This window comes from Lepisosteus oculatus, chromosome 7, assembly GCF_040954835.1.
Source record: "Lepisosteus oculatus isolate fLepOcu1 chromosome 7, fLepOcu1.hap2, whole genome shotgun sequence".
Classification (NCBI taxonomy): Eukaryota; Metazoa; Chordata; class Actinopteri; order Semionotiformes; family Lepisosteidae; genus Lepisosteus; species Lepisosteus oculatus.
This window is the reverse complement of record NC_090702.1, coordinates 45,281,391-45,299,540: the sequence shown is the minus strand read 5'-3', so window position 1 is coordinate 45,299,540 and position 18,150 is coordinate 45,281,391. Positions and strand designations below refer to the sequence as shown.

General features: G+C 37.5%; 1 protein-coding gene across 2 annotated transcripts in view; it reads right to left on the bottom strand.

Moving 5' to 3' along the window:
* The window catches only part of met (MET proto-oncogene, receptor tyrosine kinase), a 45,719-nt gene that overhangs the window by 3,867 nt on the left and 23,702 nt on the right, over positions 1 to 18,150 (bottom strand). Inside the window, exons 5-18 of one of the 2 annotated variants that reach the window (XM_006633331.3) lie at positions 16,341 to 16,514; positions 15,388 to 15,548; positions 14,817 to 14,919; positions 14,593 to 14,729; positions 14,080 to 14,241; positions 13,606 to 13,705; positions 8,972 to 9,190; positions 7,375 to 7,521; positions 5,859 to 6,015; positions 4,988 to 5,128; positions 4,499 to 4,729; positions 3,461 to 3,541; positions 2,193 to 2,374; positions 118 to 227 (exon numbers count right to left, since the gene is read on the bottom strand). In XM_006633331.3, the coding sequence (XP_006633394.2) occupies positions 118 to 227; positions 2,193 to 2,374; positions 3,461 to 3,541; positions 4,499 to 4,729; positions 4,988 to 5,128; positions 5,859 to 6,015; positions 7,375 to 7,521; positions 8,972 to 9,190; positions 13,606 to 13,705; positions 14,080 to 14,241; positions 14,593 to 14,729; positions 14,817 to 14,919; positions 15,388 to 15,548; positions 16,341 to 16,514 (2,105 nt within the window). Of the gene's footprint in view, positions 1 to 117; positions 228 to 1,708; positions 1,787 to 2,192; positions 2,375 to 3,460; positions 3,542 to 4,498; positions 4,730 to 4,987; positions 5,129 to 5,858; positions 6,016 to 7,374; positions 7,522 to 8,971; positions 9,191 to 13,605; positions 13,706 to 14,079; positions 14,242 to 14,592; positions 14,730 to 14,816; positions 14,920 to 15,387; positions 15,549 to 16,340; positions 16,515 to 18,150 lie in introns of those variants that run through there. The other variant, XM_015352284.2, reaches the window with a different exon arrangement.

Here is an 18,150-nt window from a genome sequence, read left to right as displayed (position 1 = left end):
ATTTTGTATTTGCAGTCAAAAACAACTAGATAAAACTATAAAATACCAAAACTACAAATTCAACTGGTAAAGTCTTTTTTTTCTTCCTAACCTTTCTATTTGAAATGCCATACTTACATACAGTTCCTGGCGGCTAGATCCCTATGCACAAACTTTTTGCTGGCAAGATATTCCATGCCTTTTGCTATCTGAAGCCCAAACCCCATGAGATCCTTGACCGTTGGGTTCTGTAAAACATTGCAAATTAACAAATAAAAGCCATCATGGAAAAACAAGTCACTGTTCAAATGAAAACTTTTTTTTTGTGTAACTGCAACAAATTCATAATTTCACTCTTATCAAGAATATGACAATCTTTTTTATTTAGCTCAAAAACAACACAACACCCCCTCCCCCCACCTTAAAATGTAAACTACTTTTTATACATCAGGATTTTAATTTTATATAATACTTTAGCATGGGTGATTTCTAGAAATGTAGATATAATGTAGGTGACTTTATTCAACATGTTTACATTTGTCATCAACAGCACTGATCTGTGACAGGTGTGACCACCATTAGACCGATACCATTTTATAACATTCGGTCTCATTCCTCTCAAAAGAGCCTGGACAAGTACAGCATATGTCTGTTCCTTTATCTCTGGCTCTAAATGCCACACATCACATCATCCCAACTCATTCTTCAAGTGTTCAATACAATTTAAGCAATACAACACAGCATCACATGGGCACACAAATTTGCCCTCTCTAGAATATGGAATCAGACATGGGAGTTCAAGGCCAGGACACCTCCAGTTCTGACCCAAAACTACAATCAAGAGTCTCAAGAGACTGTGAGACGAGAAACGGTTTGCTGTCACCCTGGACCTAAAGTGACTGATTTGGTCCACTGACAGTTGTCAGTTGTTTTTGTGCATGTGGGCACAAATGACATTTGGGATAAACAGCACAGCTCATTCAAGCAACTTGGCAAAGAACTGGAGAATAGAACTAAATAAGGCATTTCATGCAAGGATATATGATTAAAAGTGTAGAATCGGAATCAATGGATGGTATATTAAAATTGCATAATGCACTCATAAGGCCCCACTAGAGTATTGTGTACAATTGTGGTCACCATGTTACAGAAAAGACATTACTGTTCTGGATTTCAGAGAAGAATTAAGTGAATAGCAGCCATCTACTGTACATTCTGGGGCTTAAGAGAATGTCAGTGGGCACATATACTGTACGAAGGAGCCTTGAACAGAGAAGACAAGGAGGGGATCTGATAAAAGTACTCAAAGTCCTTAAAGGCACTGACAATTGGAGATCTTCATAATGAACAGTGAAACAGTAAATTGTGTACAAGTGCATTTAAAACCGAGAATACTTCTTTGCCCAGAGGGGTGTGGGAATGGAACAATCTACCCAGCCATGTTGTTGAAGCCAAAACCCTGGTAACTTTCAAGAAACGGCTGGATGTGATCCATGGTTCAATTAACGATTGATTATCAAATGGGCTAGATGGGCAGAACAGCCACCTCTCATATGTCAAATTCCCTAACATTCTCAAGTCTGATGACTAGGGCATCAATGGTACTTTATATCTGTCACATTCTCATTTCATAAGAAAGCTGTTGTCACATGAGCTCATATCAGGATGAGCCTTTACGAATGGCAGCCATTAAACCAGCCAAGAAGGTGCTCCGGCAGATGGGTATATTGTTTTCTTTCTTGATTTTCACCACACTCGATATTCACCAAGTTAAATGACCTCATATCCTGAGCCCAATCAACCCCTTCTCGAAGAGAGAGATTTAGTGTTTGCAGATTAGAATGGAGAACTGCTTCAGTGCGCGAGATGCAATGGAACAAGGAGGGGTTAATTCCATGCAGATCGGAATGAGGCTCATCCGCTGAAATATTGAGTGTTTCATTCCTTCCTTTTACTTTTCAGCATGTAATTAGCTTCTGCTTCTAGCAATTTAGAGCTCATACAAAAAGCAAAAGTGGTCCAAGCTATTCCAGCAGATCGCAGTTGAACATGTGGCAGTCAATCAAGAAAAAAGACACCAATCAATATCCACAATCTATATATCTATTACTTTTATAAAAACACTATTTGTGATATGTCTATTTCATAGCTCAATATTCATATATCGATTCTTTTCCAAACCGCTTTTCAGTTTTACAATGGACGGTACTTACATGACTCTCATCCCTGATGAAGTTCCTAAGGTCACCATGTTTCATGTAGGGCAGTACAACTAAAGGAGACCCTTCACTTGGAAGACAGATGCCCAGCAGTGAGAGAACATTAGGATGGCTGAAATCTTTCATGATGATTCCTTCTTTGAGAAACTGAGATACTTCCTCAATGTCTGTAATTCCTAATCAAGACAAAGCAAAAAAAAAGTGATCCCTTCTTATCTGTAAAATCCACAAAAAGCAACCAAATTATTTCCCTCCTCTAGAAAAGGAACCATCAGCAGACAAAAGACTAGTAATTCTGGTAATTAATTAAATCAGCTCCATGCTGCATTTTGTCCTTAATCTGATACAGTATGTCTTCATGAAGCTTCGTCCAAAAAGGCAACTACATTACTGAAATGTCCATAGAGTAAATAAAAAGTGATGCTATTTTTTTTACATCCTAGCCTTAATGTGTTAATCCTGCATAGAAAACAATTTCGGTGAACTGTAGGTGTTAATATTTCACTGCATGACAACTAGAAAAATGTCACAAGAAGCATGAAAATGGAGATGCATTCAAAACTACTAACAAAACAATCTGCATATGAGACAAACATAAAAAAACAACAAAATAATATTATGGCCTTATTTACCTAATCAGGTATGATAACTGTATTAACACTTCAACAAGTGGCACATTTTATACTAAACACTATGCAGAAAAATCACTCAAAACAGACATAAACTGCTTTGCACCCTAATTCTTGAAAATCATGTCACATCTATTCTATGACCGTTTTAAAGTATATAGTATCTTTATTTATAAAAATCTATGTGAGCTGAAAATATATATTTTTTATTTGGACATAAGGTCAACATAGAAAGTAAACTACAAATAAAAAAAAACACCTTTTCAATAGTTACAAATACAGTTGAATTGCAATATCTTCTAACATGGAGAAATAATAATAAAGGATAGAAGGGAAGGCATGCCAGTTTAAAGCCCACAGACAAAACTAAACTATTTGCTTTATGAAGCACCATCCAAGAGAAATGGCAACATAAATCCTAGTGCTAGAAGTGGCATGTTATATAATTATAATAAATCATAATGTAATATCCATGGAAAATAGGACATTTGTCATGCAGCTCGCTTTTTTTCTCCACAAGCACCACCACGCACAATTAAAGAAAATGTAAATACATTAGCCATGGGGGTTGTGTATAGACTAATCAATTTCAGCTCTGCTATAAATATGAACATTTTTCAATCTGTTACTTACTGTTAAGAGATTTTACTGCACAATGAAGTTTCAGGCCCTCTTTATCCAATAGAGTTCCATGAAAAACACAACCAAAGTGCCCTATTTCCCAAAAAGACAAAAAAGGCCAACATTACCCAGTTTGAAAATACATTTTCTGTTCTTATAACAGCATGAGCTGTTGTGGGTTATACCATCAAAGCAGCATCGAACAATAACGGAAACTGACATCAAAAGACTAGAGCTAATTTCCCTGTCCACATCTTATAAAGAATATATATTTTATAATGCTGAAATAGAAGGAAGAGCTACAGTATGGCACTCTTTTTAATTCTAAAAAAACATTACATGCTTCATAGTTTTCAACTGAAACTTTAACACAGGACAACGTAACATGTTGTGTACACAGCTGGCATATTGGGACCTTTTTATATAGCAACAAAAAATCTTCATGCACACCGATAATGAAAAATGTAATAATTATTTGGCTCATGTCCTATCACATTCTTCCAGACGACAGTGGGTCAGGATTAACAACCTGCATAGTTCAGAAGCTCAATAATGGGATAGGAAATTGAAATGTGAACGACATATCATCCAAATCCCTTCAGATATGAACCTGTACACATTTGTATTTTTTAATTGCAGCAGGAGGCAGAAAAAGACTGCTTTTGTTAATACAGAGAGAACAGATTTCTTGATGTTCACATCTGAAGGTCAAATGAAATGTCAGGTACCACCACTTAGTAACACCATGTAAGCAATTTATTTGTCAAGTATAAACAATTTAAATCAATTTGGGAAAGCAACAGTTCCAGGGACACAAGTTGAAATCCTAAGAAATCAACCCACGACAAAAGTCAGAGTCAGGAGCAGAAAACTTAATTATTAACAAATTTCTTTACGTATTGTTTTTTTTCTGACTCAAGGCGGCAGCCCTTAAACTACTTTCTCCTAGGGTTTGGGTAGTAGTGTAATGAGATTTTTTTAAAATAAGACAATACCCCGATCTGTGTGTCAAGTCTCACTAGGATTGCAGGAATAGTTTATGGCACTTGCCTCTTCCTATGACTTCATTAAGGTGCAGGAGAAGGTCATCCCGGGCTATGACCACGTGCTGAACTTCCTTCAGGAGCTCGGGGTTGAGGCTGCTAATGTCGATGTGAACAGAGGAAGGAAGCAGAGGGGTGGCTAGATCCGTCTCTCCGCTGGACAGAATCGGGGACATGTCTGAGTGCGGGTACGAGGGCAGCCTGCAGGACTCGGTCTGGGACAGAGTCTGACTCTGATCTAGAATACAATTGCCAGCGGTGTCAGAAAAAAACATGATCACCATCTTGCTTTTTAGGAAACAATGTGATTAATGAAAAACATGTTACATAAAAAAAATATCCACGATATGATCAAGTCTCCTAGTAAATGCAATGTTTCCTTCTTTTTAAAAATATTCCACAGAATAAAAAAAAAGGGAGAAGTGGAATGGTGAAGTACTGTACTGACAAATTTCACGCACTTTCAAGAGCATGCAGTAATAAAACAATACCATACCCTCAAGCAAAGTAGTTCTGTAATCAACAGATTCATGGGAAACCATTTCATTTGTCGGGCTGACACTCCTTGCATTAGCCAACATTTCCAAGTGTGGAGTATGGGATCTCCCGTTATACCAAACCATTCCCTCATCTAAATCTACAATCAGACAGAAAGGAAAGGAGGCCGTTTACACAAAATGACATTTTTCCCATTGCATTCAAGCTTTCCGATTTATTTAGAACACTTTCTTGCAAGAAATGACTGTTTCGGTGCCGAACCAACAGAATGGATGATGATTTCTGGGACTCCGCTTGCAAAGATAAAAATAAATGTTCTGCCACAGTATGCCGGACATGCAAAACTAAAACAAAACTATTTGAAATGCATCACTTTCATTAACACGTCAGGATGAAGTTAATCACAGTATCCGTCTCTTCCGAGCCTCCATGTGTAACATACTGTAGCGTTGTTTAAATATGGCTACATTATTTAACTCAAGTTGAATCAGCCTCTAAAGGCATTTCTAATACAGTATGATTGAGAACACATTTAAAAAATATGTAACTGCCTTCAACCACATACACGACAGTATACATTATATGCAAAGAAATATTAAAAATGATTTAAATATAGAACCAATCATTTTTGACCATTTGTCACATTTGTAATGTCTTACTCTACACTGATTATTTTAATTGCATGCATTTTTGTATATAATTGTATTATGTATATATACTTTTTTGAGTACACGTTATAAACTCCAGGATGCAAATAATGACTTATTTACATATATTACCATATTGCCATAATATATGGACCTACTGTATATCAATGTCAAGAAAAACATTTAAAAACAGGTGATAAGTCCCAAAGTCTCATATTTTACCTTCAATATGTTTCTTTTTCCTCATCCACATGAAGAGACCCAACACCACAAGGAGCAGGATGCTTACTGAAGTCACACCTCCTATAAGCCCAGTATAGTCCTGCTCCTGGGCAAGCATTACTTTCCCAAGGACAACGGATGACATTGCTTGCTTCCACTAAATATAAAAAATACAGGGAACACACACACAAAACTCTTCAATCGGAAGTTAAGGAAAAAACGTTGCATTTAAAGAAAGAAGTGTTCCCCCCCCCATCATGACATGTTACAGAAGCAGATCTCTGAAGGTAAGGGGTTATGTGCACATAAAACCTGGAAAATGAAATTCTTCACAGCAAATTGAATCTACTGTCAGTTCAATCCCTAAAGTGACACTGATGCTGAATTATATTCGCCATGAAGCAGAATGCACAACAAAGATAAGATTTGATAAAATATATTGTAATACGTTATCTCATATAAAAGAAAACCTTGTTAAGATCTGAACAGATTACCAATAGAGCTAATGTCAGAAGGTCTGGCTGGTTAGAATTTATGCCTAGCATAGAGGCTGTTGCCTGCTAGAAAATTGACCCTGGTGGCACATAAGTGTTTTATGTTTAAGGTGAGGGTACTTAGAATCTATCTGCAGCAGGTGCAACTGTGAACTAAACTGCCCCTTTTAAAGGATTTCCTAGGACTGTTTCAGGTTGCTTAATGAAGGCATGCACTCCACAACAAGCTCTTAACTCAGAACCCGACAAGCCTCGCCAGTCTTTGATAAGGCTGAAAACCTATTCAAATGACAGAATTATAGTGTTAAATTGGCCTCCCACGGGGCTCAACTGGTAAAGACGCTTGTGTGAGAGGAGTTTGGAATCAGAAATTTGAAGTTGGCTCATGTCACTAGCCAACTGTGACCAGGATTCTCCCAGTGGCAGCTCTCAATTGGTTGAACGCAGCCAAGGGCATGGTGGGATTATTTCTCTTGGCTCTTGCAAAGCACCTGCGGCCTCCCCAGCTCTTGTCGGCTTGCAGTGCTGTTGTACATTCAAATCATCACCCGAAACTTAAGTACAGAGCTGTGCTGCCGGTGATGTGCTAAAAAACAAGCAGTGTGAAAGGGCATCGGTTGGAGAAGCCTTGGCTACGCTTTCTCCTTCTTCCCCGTGTGCGGTCATGGGTTTTTTAAGCTGAGATGTACACAAAAAAATACTATTGGCTATTGCTATTCCAAGTTGGGGGGGGGGGTAAAACAAATAATTGTAGATCTTTAAAAAAGCGATACATTCTTGTGCTTTGGTTTTCCAAATTGCAGTCTAAACAACTCAATACAGCAAGTTCATCATCAGTATTTTAACCACAATATATTTGGTCAGCATCTGTAATAATAAAGGGCCTTTTTTGTATATTGTTACACCAATATTAATGTAGTAAGGAAAAAAAATGCACATAAAACTCTGAATTAACAATGGGCCATTGATTCCGTAGTTCTGGAAATCTGACAAGTTGCGAACTAGTGAGGAGAGGTTCTTACCTCCACTTCAAGTTCATTGTTGCCTGCCTGGAGCTCCATGGGAACTGTGCACACTATTGTGTTTCCCACCAGATGGATATTCTCACAGCTCCTGTTGCTCACTTTAAGTACTTCACCTTGCACAGCCACTTTGTCCAGTTGGGGTACCTAAGAATGAGAAAAGGCTAACCTAAAAATCTGTTCTCAAAAAAGAGGGAATTGCTACTGCTTCCATTTCAGAGAAAATGATCTGAAAATAAAGTTTTGCTAATAAGGCAGCCACCTGGAAGGATAAAAAGCCTTTTATCCTTCCAGTTTTCTTTTCTTTTTTAAAGTGTCCTGTTTTTTTATCAGAAGAAGAACACATGACTACAGGATAATGCATAGTAACTATTTAGTGATGGCAAATCTGAAATTCAACACTGTAAAAGTGTGTGATAACAAAGATTAAATGCACCATGGTCAATAAGTCTGGATCACATTCCATGCATAACAGTCAAATGTTTTTAAATTAGACACACAATTCTAGACTGCACCTGTTTTCTAACACTATGTACCAAATGGAACTTGAACATGTAAAAACACGCTGACCTTTCAGTGCAGAACTATGTACAGAACACTAAAGTCAAATAGCACTAAACCAAATATTTTTTAAGGCATATCAAGGTCTCTGTGTACTGGATTTGTTCTCAGCACAGAAGTAAGCAAGCGTTAGTTGTGTAATTGATTTTAATACTGTACAAAAGTGATTTTTCAACCTTTTCACTCTCTTGTTTTCAGCAAAGAAGCCTGGGCTGCTAACATAACAGTTCACAATCTATGCATTTGTAAATAACAAAGAAAAAAGCATTTAGATTTTACCCCCTTTGAAGTGTGATACAAAATAAATAAATAAGGCTGAAATGTTCAGACAAACATAACTATCAATTTCAACATTTACCAGAAAGTGTAATATGCTCAAGATAAAGTACATGACATGATAGAATGTTTCTATGACCTCTGTGAGCTGTTTTAAATGAGCCTTATCAGAAAAGCAAACGGGCCTGTCCTCTAGAGTAATATAAAGGCAATCTTTGGCTTAAGAAGGCTGAGACATTGTTGGGCACTAGTCTGAGCTTGGAAATGTAAGCCCTGTCTGATATTTTATACACTTGCTCTCAATGCACAGCTGCTGTTGGTTAGATTGCTATAAAATTCCTTTTGTCCTCTTTTTAAGAGGTACTTTTCCTTTACAAAGAAATGTGCAAGATAAGTAACCATACAACAATTACATTGTCAGCCTTCAAAAAACAGCATTTATCAGTACAAAAAATGTTCTATATTTGAGAAGGCAATAGTCTGTATTTCATTTTAAAAGTATAAGTAATAGTTTTATTCCATGCCGAAAAGAGAAGAAGGAAAACACATTTCAGCTGTGGAGCCTTCTTCAGGTGTGAAGGCTCCACGGCCGAAACGTTGTGTTTTCTTTCTTCTCTTTTCGGCATGGAATAAACCCATTACTTGTTCCTTTGCAGCCTACACATACTGATGCAGCTATCCACCTGAACTATTTTAAAAGTATTATGTAATTAACACTGAAATGCTAATACTGTACAAGCAACATGATAAAATGACTTACTTTTATCTCCAAAATGTTTTTGTTGCCTCTTGAAGTAATTTTCGGTTTCTCGAATTCTTCAAATTTCGGATCTTCCACGTACAGTAAGTCAAACTGTCTCGTGGCAAAACCATCGAAGATGAAAGAGACCTTTGTCACCACAGGAGGCAGAAGCTTCAGGTCTTTCAGAGAGGGGGTTGGGCAGTAGATTACATGCTTGTCTTCACCTTGTGTGCATGCCTAGATAATGGAAAAGGCTTGAATTTTAAAGAAGCACTTTCTATTTATACACACTTTTTCAAATTACCCCCCTCTCTGCTGTTTGTAACCGTGCGCATGTAGTTTAGATGTCATGCATTCATACGGGTTATGTTCTAACTTAACTGAAGTGAGCAGGTTCAGAGCAGTTTAGCAGAAGAGGACTGAATAATACAACTTTCATCAGGTTCAAGCAAGTGCTAACTTTTCTCCTGAAGCTGTTCCTCCAACCATGGTATTAATATAACTAAAAACACCAGAATGTATATGGATATGTCCTTCACTTTAGAGTAAGAAAAAAGCTGTTGATCTTTTGAGAATGAAAAGATTGTTGACCTGAACAATAATAACTATACAAAGAAGAACAAATGTCACTGACAGGTCTTTAAAGAAGCACTAAGATGCTGACACAAAGCTGCAGAGCCTAATTTTAGCAGTGAACTACATCGTCAAGCTGTACATAAAAATATATACACAAAAAAAGTCCTTTCTCCTTCTGCAGAGTAAAAAGGCCTGAATCGGGGATAGACTATACTCATGCAATAAGTATATACCATTCAGTGCTTTAGCTATGAGTAGGAGGACCTTAAAGTTAACGTTGCTTTTCAAAAGTAGTAGTTTTTACAACAGCACTACACTGTTAAACTTGTCCAATATTTTAAAAATATATCTTTATAAACAAACAAAACTGCTAAATAAAAGAAAAAGTCAATTGCTACCATCAGGTTGAATAAAGATATCCTTTTATTAATATAAATATCATTAAACAGGGATATTGGTACTAAAAATGTGTTTATATCGGCTTTTTAAACTATGTTTAATTAAAAAAACAAATGCCACAAATTAATATAAATATCCATCAAAAAGGCCCTCAAAAATCAAGCAACAATTTCAGATATCAAGGTACTGTGAAAGAAATTCACAACTATTACACTAGCATGTGAAAGTTCTTGAGCTAATTTACATGTAATAGAGACAATGTATTAGTGCTTTAATTATTACATATCTCTTTTAACCATATATACTATATACTGTAGCACATTATGCGACAGTGTAGGGGTGGACTTGGTTATTTACAAGTTTGGCTATTTGTGAGGGTCTGGTGCCTCTACAAAGACCCTGTTGCGGTATAACAACTGACACCACACGCATTCTTGATGGCTGCATCTGTATACTAAATGTTCTGCAAAAGTGATTGGTTGAAGCTTGATATAAAAAAAGAAATAACATACTGTATATTAATAGTTCAGTATTACATTTTGTAGCCAATTCCACCAGAAACCAAAACAAAATACTCAGTTAAAACTTTCAGATCGGTCTAGACATAAAAATGTTTTAACACGTTCACTTTAATGGACGTTTCCCCACAGGAAAATGTTGAAAATCCCAGGATAAAAACATATACAACGGCAACAAACTTATACAACACTGCTTCAGGTGTTCTATTATCAATAACTGTAAATAGCTCCCTAAAGCAGCCCTCACCACATCCCTCCACAAAAAGAAAGGATCCAACTGTGGGTACAGACTAAGATTGCCACAGGAACAGACTCTCCAATTTTACAATTAAGATCCTCACAATCAGCATATTTAGAATCTCAGCAGTCGTACGCTACAATTTCCCAAAGTCAAGTTCCCTTGAGCTTTCTCAAGGCATATGATCGCTTGTCATCGCCTGAATTTTAAGATTTTTCAAGATTCACATCTTCTACACAACAACAACAAAAAAAAATGGACACACAATGCCTTTCAAGGAAATATAAATTCCGAAGTAGCTGGCTTTCATTTTCTGCCATCTCTAACGGAAAAACAGAAATAAAATGTCATTTCTGTTCTTTACAAATATCACTTAGAAACATTATTTGAAACTCATATTTTATCTTATCTTAAAAATGAGCACATGACTGGTGCACTTACAACAAATTAAATTGAGCACACTGTCCAGTCAATAGCCAGTTCTTTATGATCTCAAGCAGCGTAGAATCAGACAATACAGAATTGAACAAAAAGAAGGAAAAAAAATATTCTCTCTGAATCTCACTAGAAATATCTGCCAATGAATACATGCTCACAGTAAAAATGAATACATTGTCCTCTCAGTAGCACTGAGGATAACGAGATTATTCATGACTCAAGGTCCCACCATTTTTTTCCCTGTGAGTAAGTAGGCTCCTAGATTGATAAAAGAATAGATGTTTTCTTTTTAGATGACAGTTGTGTTAAAGCTACTTGTCAGATGAATGGAGATTTATTTTTAAATGATTTAGTCATAGTGTCGTATTTAAAGCGGCAAAACGTTTATATAATCTATATGCCTACTGACTGTGGCAGACAATTCCCCCTCAGAAGTATTTTACTAGACATTAATTTAATAGGCTTATGGTCTGTGGTACTTCACTGAGCTGAACTAAAATTTCTTCCTATAAAGAATTTAAGGCATAACAGCTTTGATGCTCAAATGTCAAACCACAGTGTGGTCTGCATTTTCTTTCTGCCCTCAATTATTTATTGAAAGTGTTTCAGAGTTATTGACAAAGAATACTTATTAATTTAATTTACGTTGCACTTTAAATTAATAAATGATAAGGAACATTTTATGATGAAATATTTGAAGGCAGCAGAATGGTAGACTTTGACTATATTTTCTAAAAATGTACCCTTGTTTCTTTATACCTTTGAATTGATTCTCTAACCAGGTGGACCACAACATAATTACACCTTCTTTACATCTCCAATTACTCAAACCCATCCCTCCTTCTAAGGATTCCTGCCAGAAGAAGACTGTAGCCCAAGGGCCAAACCACTCTGTGTTTCTTGTAAGTGCTGCTGCTAAGTCCTGTATGTCACAGAATCCATGGAAAAAGTGAAGTGTGTTTTGGGCGAAGCTTCTTTTGAAAGTTAAAATTTAAATTAGAAATGTGCCCTGAGGAACTCAGGGAGGCTGGCATGCCAGTTTTACGGGACTGAGAATACATGTTGCTAAATCCTAAGAAAGATATGGCCTTGCATAAGTATTGGTTGTTTGTTTAAAATAAATAAATGACCCTTAAAAAAAACTAAGAATACTGGATCCAAACTGCCTGGCAGCTGTGTAGGTTCCAAACCTCGCTCATGGCTATGAACCTTGTGACCACACACAGGGGAGAACAAGGAAGTGTACACAGACTCCTCCAATCACCCTCCTTTGAACCACTTAACCTTTGTATGTTAGAGGCACCACAGCCAGTACTGAGTTTGTAAATCACAAGGTGCCGGGGCACTTAACTGTGACAGGAACTAGAACATAAAGGTAACGCACTTTCATCACATTTTCAAGCCACCGTATTCGATAACATAATAACAAGGAAAATTAAAACACTTAATTAGTCATTTTAATGCAATAGTTATTGAACATGTTGCACATTGAACAGTGCGAGTTGGTGGTATAGTGGCGAGCATAGCTGCCTTCCATCACCAAACGTTTGGGGGCAGTGTGGTGGCTCTGTGGTTCAGGATCAACGCCTGTGGCTGGAAAGTTGCTGGTTCGTATCCCGCGGCCGGCAGAGGAATCCTACTCTGGTGGGCCCTTAACCCCAGCTCCTCCAGGGGCGCTGTATAAATGGCTGACCCTGTGCTCTGACCCCCAGCTTCTCTTCCTGTCTGTGTGTCTCATGGAGAGCAAGTTGGGGTACACGAAAAGGCAAATTCCTAATACAGGAAATTGTATATGGCCAATAAAGTGATCTTATCTCATCTTATTATGGAAATGATGTTACTTGCATGAGACTGAGACAGTGTCGAATTTTGCCGTGGCGGAGGACCTGGTCTTTGGGAGCAGTGGAGCAGTGGAGTTCGAGGCTATCTAGGGAATGGAGCAGAATGCCTGTGATCCAATCCCAGCAGAGCCAGAGCAGAGCACAGCTCCACAGTTTGCATATAAAACCCATGAGTAACCATTTTTTATTGCCCCCAGGAGGTGCTCGGAGTGCGGACAGTCACAAATCAAGACGTGCCAGAGCTCCAGCGAGTCCTGGTGCAAATTAAGAACACGTCACTGCCCTCGACCAATGGTCCAGTGCCAACTGACGGAGAGGTACATGAAAATACATGCCTGTAAGCTCCCAGGGAGCCACAGGGGTCAATGAGACTCTCAGAGCCGAGAGAGACCTACTATATCCTCAGTGGCACCCACGAAATTGGGCACACTGCCGGAGGAATCCCAGGCACAGTAGGCCAGTCACGTGACCCAGGCTCAAATTGAGGTCAGGTGAACAGGTGACTGGTTGAGCTGCTCGGGAGGCCCTCTGCATTTTTTTGTACAATTCAGGCATTTGTTATTGGTATAATACCTGCAGATACTGGCGTGACAGAGCGCTGCAGGTATTTCACACTAGCAAATCTTTAACCAACACACTCACCACTTGAAATTCCTTTCCCTCTTGTGGTGGGACAATAACCATTTGCAGGGAGTGAGCAGAGTGCAAATAGACTCCATGTGCAGAAACTGTACTTCCTCCACTGTGTGGAAATAAAGAAACCTCCTGTTACAAATGGGCATCAGAAGACACTGCTTTGGCTCTGTTTTATTAACTGCAAAATCTAACAATCCCTGAGCTCTGAGAATATCCACAAGGGCTCTGATAAAATGTTTTAAACATGCAAAGCGTCAAATATCTTATTCCTACATGTGCTCTCATTCCTGCAAAAAGCTCTGGTCCAGACTTTGGGGGTTCCTTGATGAAGGGTTAAATAAAGAATCAAGAAAGTGTAATCTAGCAAGACAATAATATGCGAGATGAGTGATGCAGATTCCAGCAGACTCAATTCTTCACTTTCTCCTGTGACACGTTCGAGTTCTGCATCTTTGTCTTGAAATGATTGACCTAACTCACCTGATAAAGGACCTTGATGGCTGAATGTTGGATATGAAAGGATCTTCATTGTAGGTGTACGAAGGAGCTTCAAGGAGAGTAGAGTCAATCTTCAATTTCACAGGAAATTGTGAAGGTGCAGTCTGAGGTGGAGTCTTACATTTCAACAAAGTTTCTGACACACTGAGCAAAAAAGAAAACCTGTATTCAGTTGTGGAATGTCAATCAATTTTAAGATTATCAACCAAAAATTATGTTGTAATTATTTTAACTGCTAAGGCCCAAATGATGATCATCGTAAAAATAAGGCTGTTAGCAAATCGAAAACCATTTAGAGTTTTATTCATTTACCCTTTCACATAGCATGTGGATCATTGCCTTACATTGTACATTGTTCCATCAGATCATGAAGCTGAGCTGCATACACTCTCACAAAGTCTCTGCAATCACATTTTAATGACAATATTTCATTGGGATCAAATGATTAAAGTAACTACTCTGACAACACAAAGGAGTAATTAAGTAATTTCTCACCTTTCCAATACGCACACCGAATTTCCAACAGTAATTTGTCTGGCGTTTCCACTGTCTAAGAATGCTCCTTTTAAGCTTAATATCGTTCCTCCAGATTTAGGCCCAGACACAGGAAAGATTTCATTTATAACTGGATTCTAAGAGCAGAGCAACAGAACATTGGATTAAATAACATTTAAACAAAAACATTTATAGTAACATTTTGTAAGAGAGGTCATTCTTACCACATAAGAAAATCCTTTTACTTTAGCTGCATGATTCCCACTGTGCACTTCAATGTCAACATTATTACGTTTGCTCTTCACCTCCCCCAGTGAACACACCAACCTACAGAGAAGCACAAAGCGATTCAGACAATATAAAAGTGCAAAGAATTTGTTAGCATTATATATGCAGATGTGTTAATCACAGCAGCACTATACATATTTATTTTTTATATGCCCAGGCTATATAAACAAATTTAAGGTTGAATTTGTTAAATGTAATTTATTTGTAGGGAAAAAATGACCACCAAGTAATGCAACACAGGAATAGTGAATTAAAAAAATTGAAAATATCGGAGGTTTGCAGTTATCAGACACAACAATACATTTTGGCACAGAAGACCTTTCAGCAAACAGACATTTTGCATGAAAAATAACACTCTTAGTTGTTTGGCCTTCCATTTTAAGGTTCAGCATTATCTAGTGGCAAACATTCAGCAAATCATTTCAACCTTTATGACCATCTCTCATAGGAAAGAAAACAGTAATAATTGTGGGACACAAAACACAACTTGATTTCATAGGAACTTACTTATTACTGTTGCTGCTTCTTGTATCCAGTTTACATGGAGAGCCACCTACATCAATAGCGATTTTTCTTGAATCAAACTTTTCACTTTTATTGAAACCAAAATCTCTTCCACAGATCGTTAACTTTGTTCCACCTCCTAAGGGTGCACTGAGTGGAGATATCTAAAAAAAAACAAACAAAGTAGTTTGAAAACTGAGCACTTAAATTGGTTATTTTTGTGTCTGTTATCTTAATTCACCACAGTTTTTGTCTGCAATTTTTGTAACTAAAATGACAGTTTAATTTGCTATGATGCACGCCATTTGCGTAAATGATGATGCAAACATTCCATTAAAGTGGTTTCCCAGCAGCTTATTTAGTTCAGTTCCTATTAAAGCTTCCTTTCACAACACGGGGTGTCCTTATAGACTCGGCAGTACCACCAAACAAGCCAAGCTGACAAGGTTAGCTCTTTTACTCAGCAGTACTAAATATTCAAATTATCTCGCCTCATTTGCGGCTTGAAAGGCTTTGGATTTTTTTTCTCAATAAAGGAGAGGCAGGTCAAGTATTTGCGTCTCCTACGGAGGAAACCCTCAGTAGCTCATAAAGGTCTATCTTGTGTTTCGTATACCACCCACGGAGACTGGCTGTTGAATTGCTTCACAAAAGGAATATTGCTTCCTGAAAGTCAAGGTCATTGTACCTTTCTGCTCCTATTCTTCTGGTGTGTTTACTGTCCCCCTGCCTTCACAGGATTGCAATGAAGTGACCGAGGCTTTCATGAGTAAGGCTTTTTCAAGATGAACAGCTGCTAACGTAACAAAATAAAATATTCGCTGTGTTGATCGATATGGTCATTTTTGTAATTATATCACGTTCTGCTGTAGTTTATGATAAGATGAAGGGTGGCACCAGTCTATTTTCAAAGTAAGGGATGAAAAACACATGTAACGTGGGGAGTGAGCTGCGACCTTAGAGATAGCTGGGGGGCAGGTTTCCTGAGTCCAGAGGCCAGGGCTGCACTGGTGTGCTCTGGAGCAGCGGTCCTGGCACCATCCGCAGCTCATGAACACAGGGGCCAACAGGCATGAGCTGCAGGACAAGAAATGATCACATCCTGGTCCCCACAATGGAACCTTTGTGATCTGGAAGAAAAGGGAATGAGTTACAAGTGAAGTTGAAACAGTCCCGGCCAGCGTGAACCCTGCTTTGTGTGCACGTTGCATGCCGGGATAGGTGCTGGCTCCCCTTTGACCCTGAACTGAATTATAGGGTTGGGTACCCCCTCTGGAAAATGAACTGCAGTATACCGTGGTACACATGCATGTACCACAATATGTGGCGCGTTATACCGTTTACTATTTTGCATGTTTATATATGGAGACTCTCTGATAGTTTGATTTCATGATTAGTAAAGCATATTGAGTTGTATATGAAATAAAGTAATGAAAATTGTTGTTTTATTGGAAGCAAAGAACTAGAAATAACACTGAACAGTGTAATGGAACAATTTGACAACATGCCAATTTTTGTCAATCATAAAATGATTAAATCTTTTTTCACAAGGTATTGGAGGATAATTTTGCTTAGCAAGATAATGAAAAATTCAAAATACAAAAGGTGCTTGTAAGTTGTAAAAATTTTTCTTTACAATGAGGATAGTGGACACTCACAACCTTACGAAACATGTTTAGCATGTTCGATTGCACTTGGCTATTTCATCTAAAACTTCAAAGAATCCTCAATACTTGCTTAAAACATTGCTGAGACAAGATATTCTGAAACATCTTAAGACAATCTAACTTGCAAACAAGAAAAAAAATCAAAGCATGTCTTATGGTAGTAAGAGAATTAAAAACATGATCAAGACTTGACTTCCTTCCCACTAGAGTTACAGTAGAATCAGAAAAACTAGAAAAAACAGCACATGTTCAGTGGGTCATTGAAAATAAGTATGTAACATGTACCATTAACAACATCAATGGTAAACAACCCTTAATAATATTACAACAACCGTACCACGTGGAGTTGTAAATTATATTTGATGATAATTTTCTCTGATTCTCCATAAAAATATATGGGTACTCTTAGAAATGAGAATTGCCTTAGCAAGACAACTCTAAGGAATTACCTTCTGTTTTTCAGGAGAAATTAGAAAAATAATCCCGTTGTTATCATCAAATACTCCCCAATTCAGATTATTTCCATGTGATTTCCGAAATATCTAAAAAATATTTCTAAATTTACTAGCCAATGAAATATGGGAAATACCTTTAGTATGACTTTTTTTTTACTCAACCTTCTAAAGTCAATGACATTTTTATTACAGTCATTTTGTTATTTGAATCCAATTTGATTTCATGAATGTAAACAGGAGAAAATCTGTTACAAAAATCGAAAAAATAAAACGGCTGACGGAAATTGACGGAAATTATTGAGTGTAGCAGTACGGTCTAAGACGTACCGTGGTATGTACTGCGTGACTAAAGAACCGCAGTTTAAAAAAGTGTTGGATGTAGCTCAAACTTGGATTTTTACCACCTCGGAAGAAAACATATATTTGGAAAGTTATGGGAAATGCATTAAGCCTTTATATAATTTCTAAATGAAACATTTAAAAATACAATGTAACAGTCATATGCAAGGATACTGCATATGACTGTTGAAAAGCTCTTTCTTAAAAACTCTTACTCTGAACCATCACACATTCTGTATGGGACAATTTGCAAATGCAGTATTAAATCACTGAACTGCAGTACAAATCTGACAATGATAAGGAAT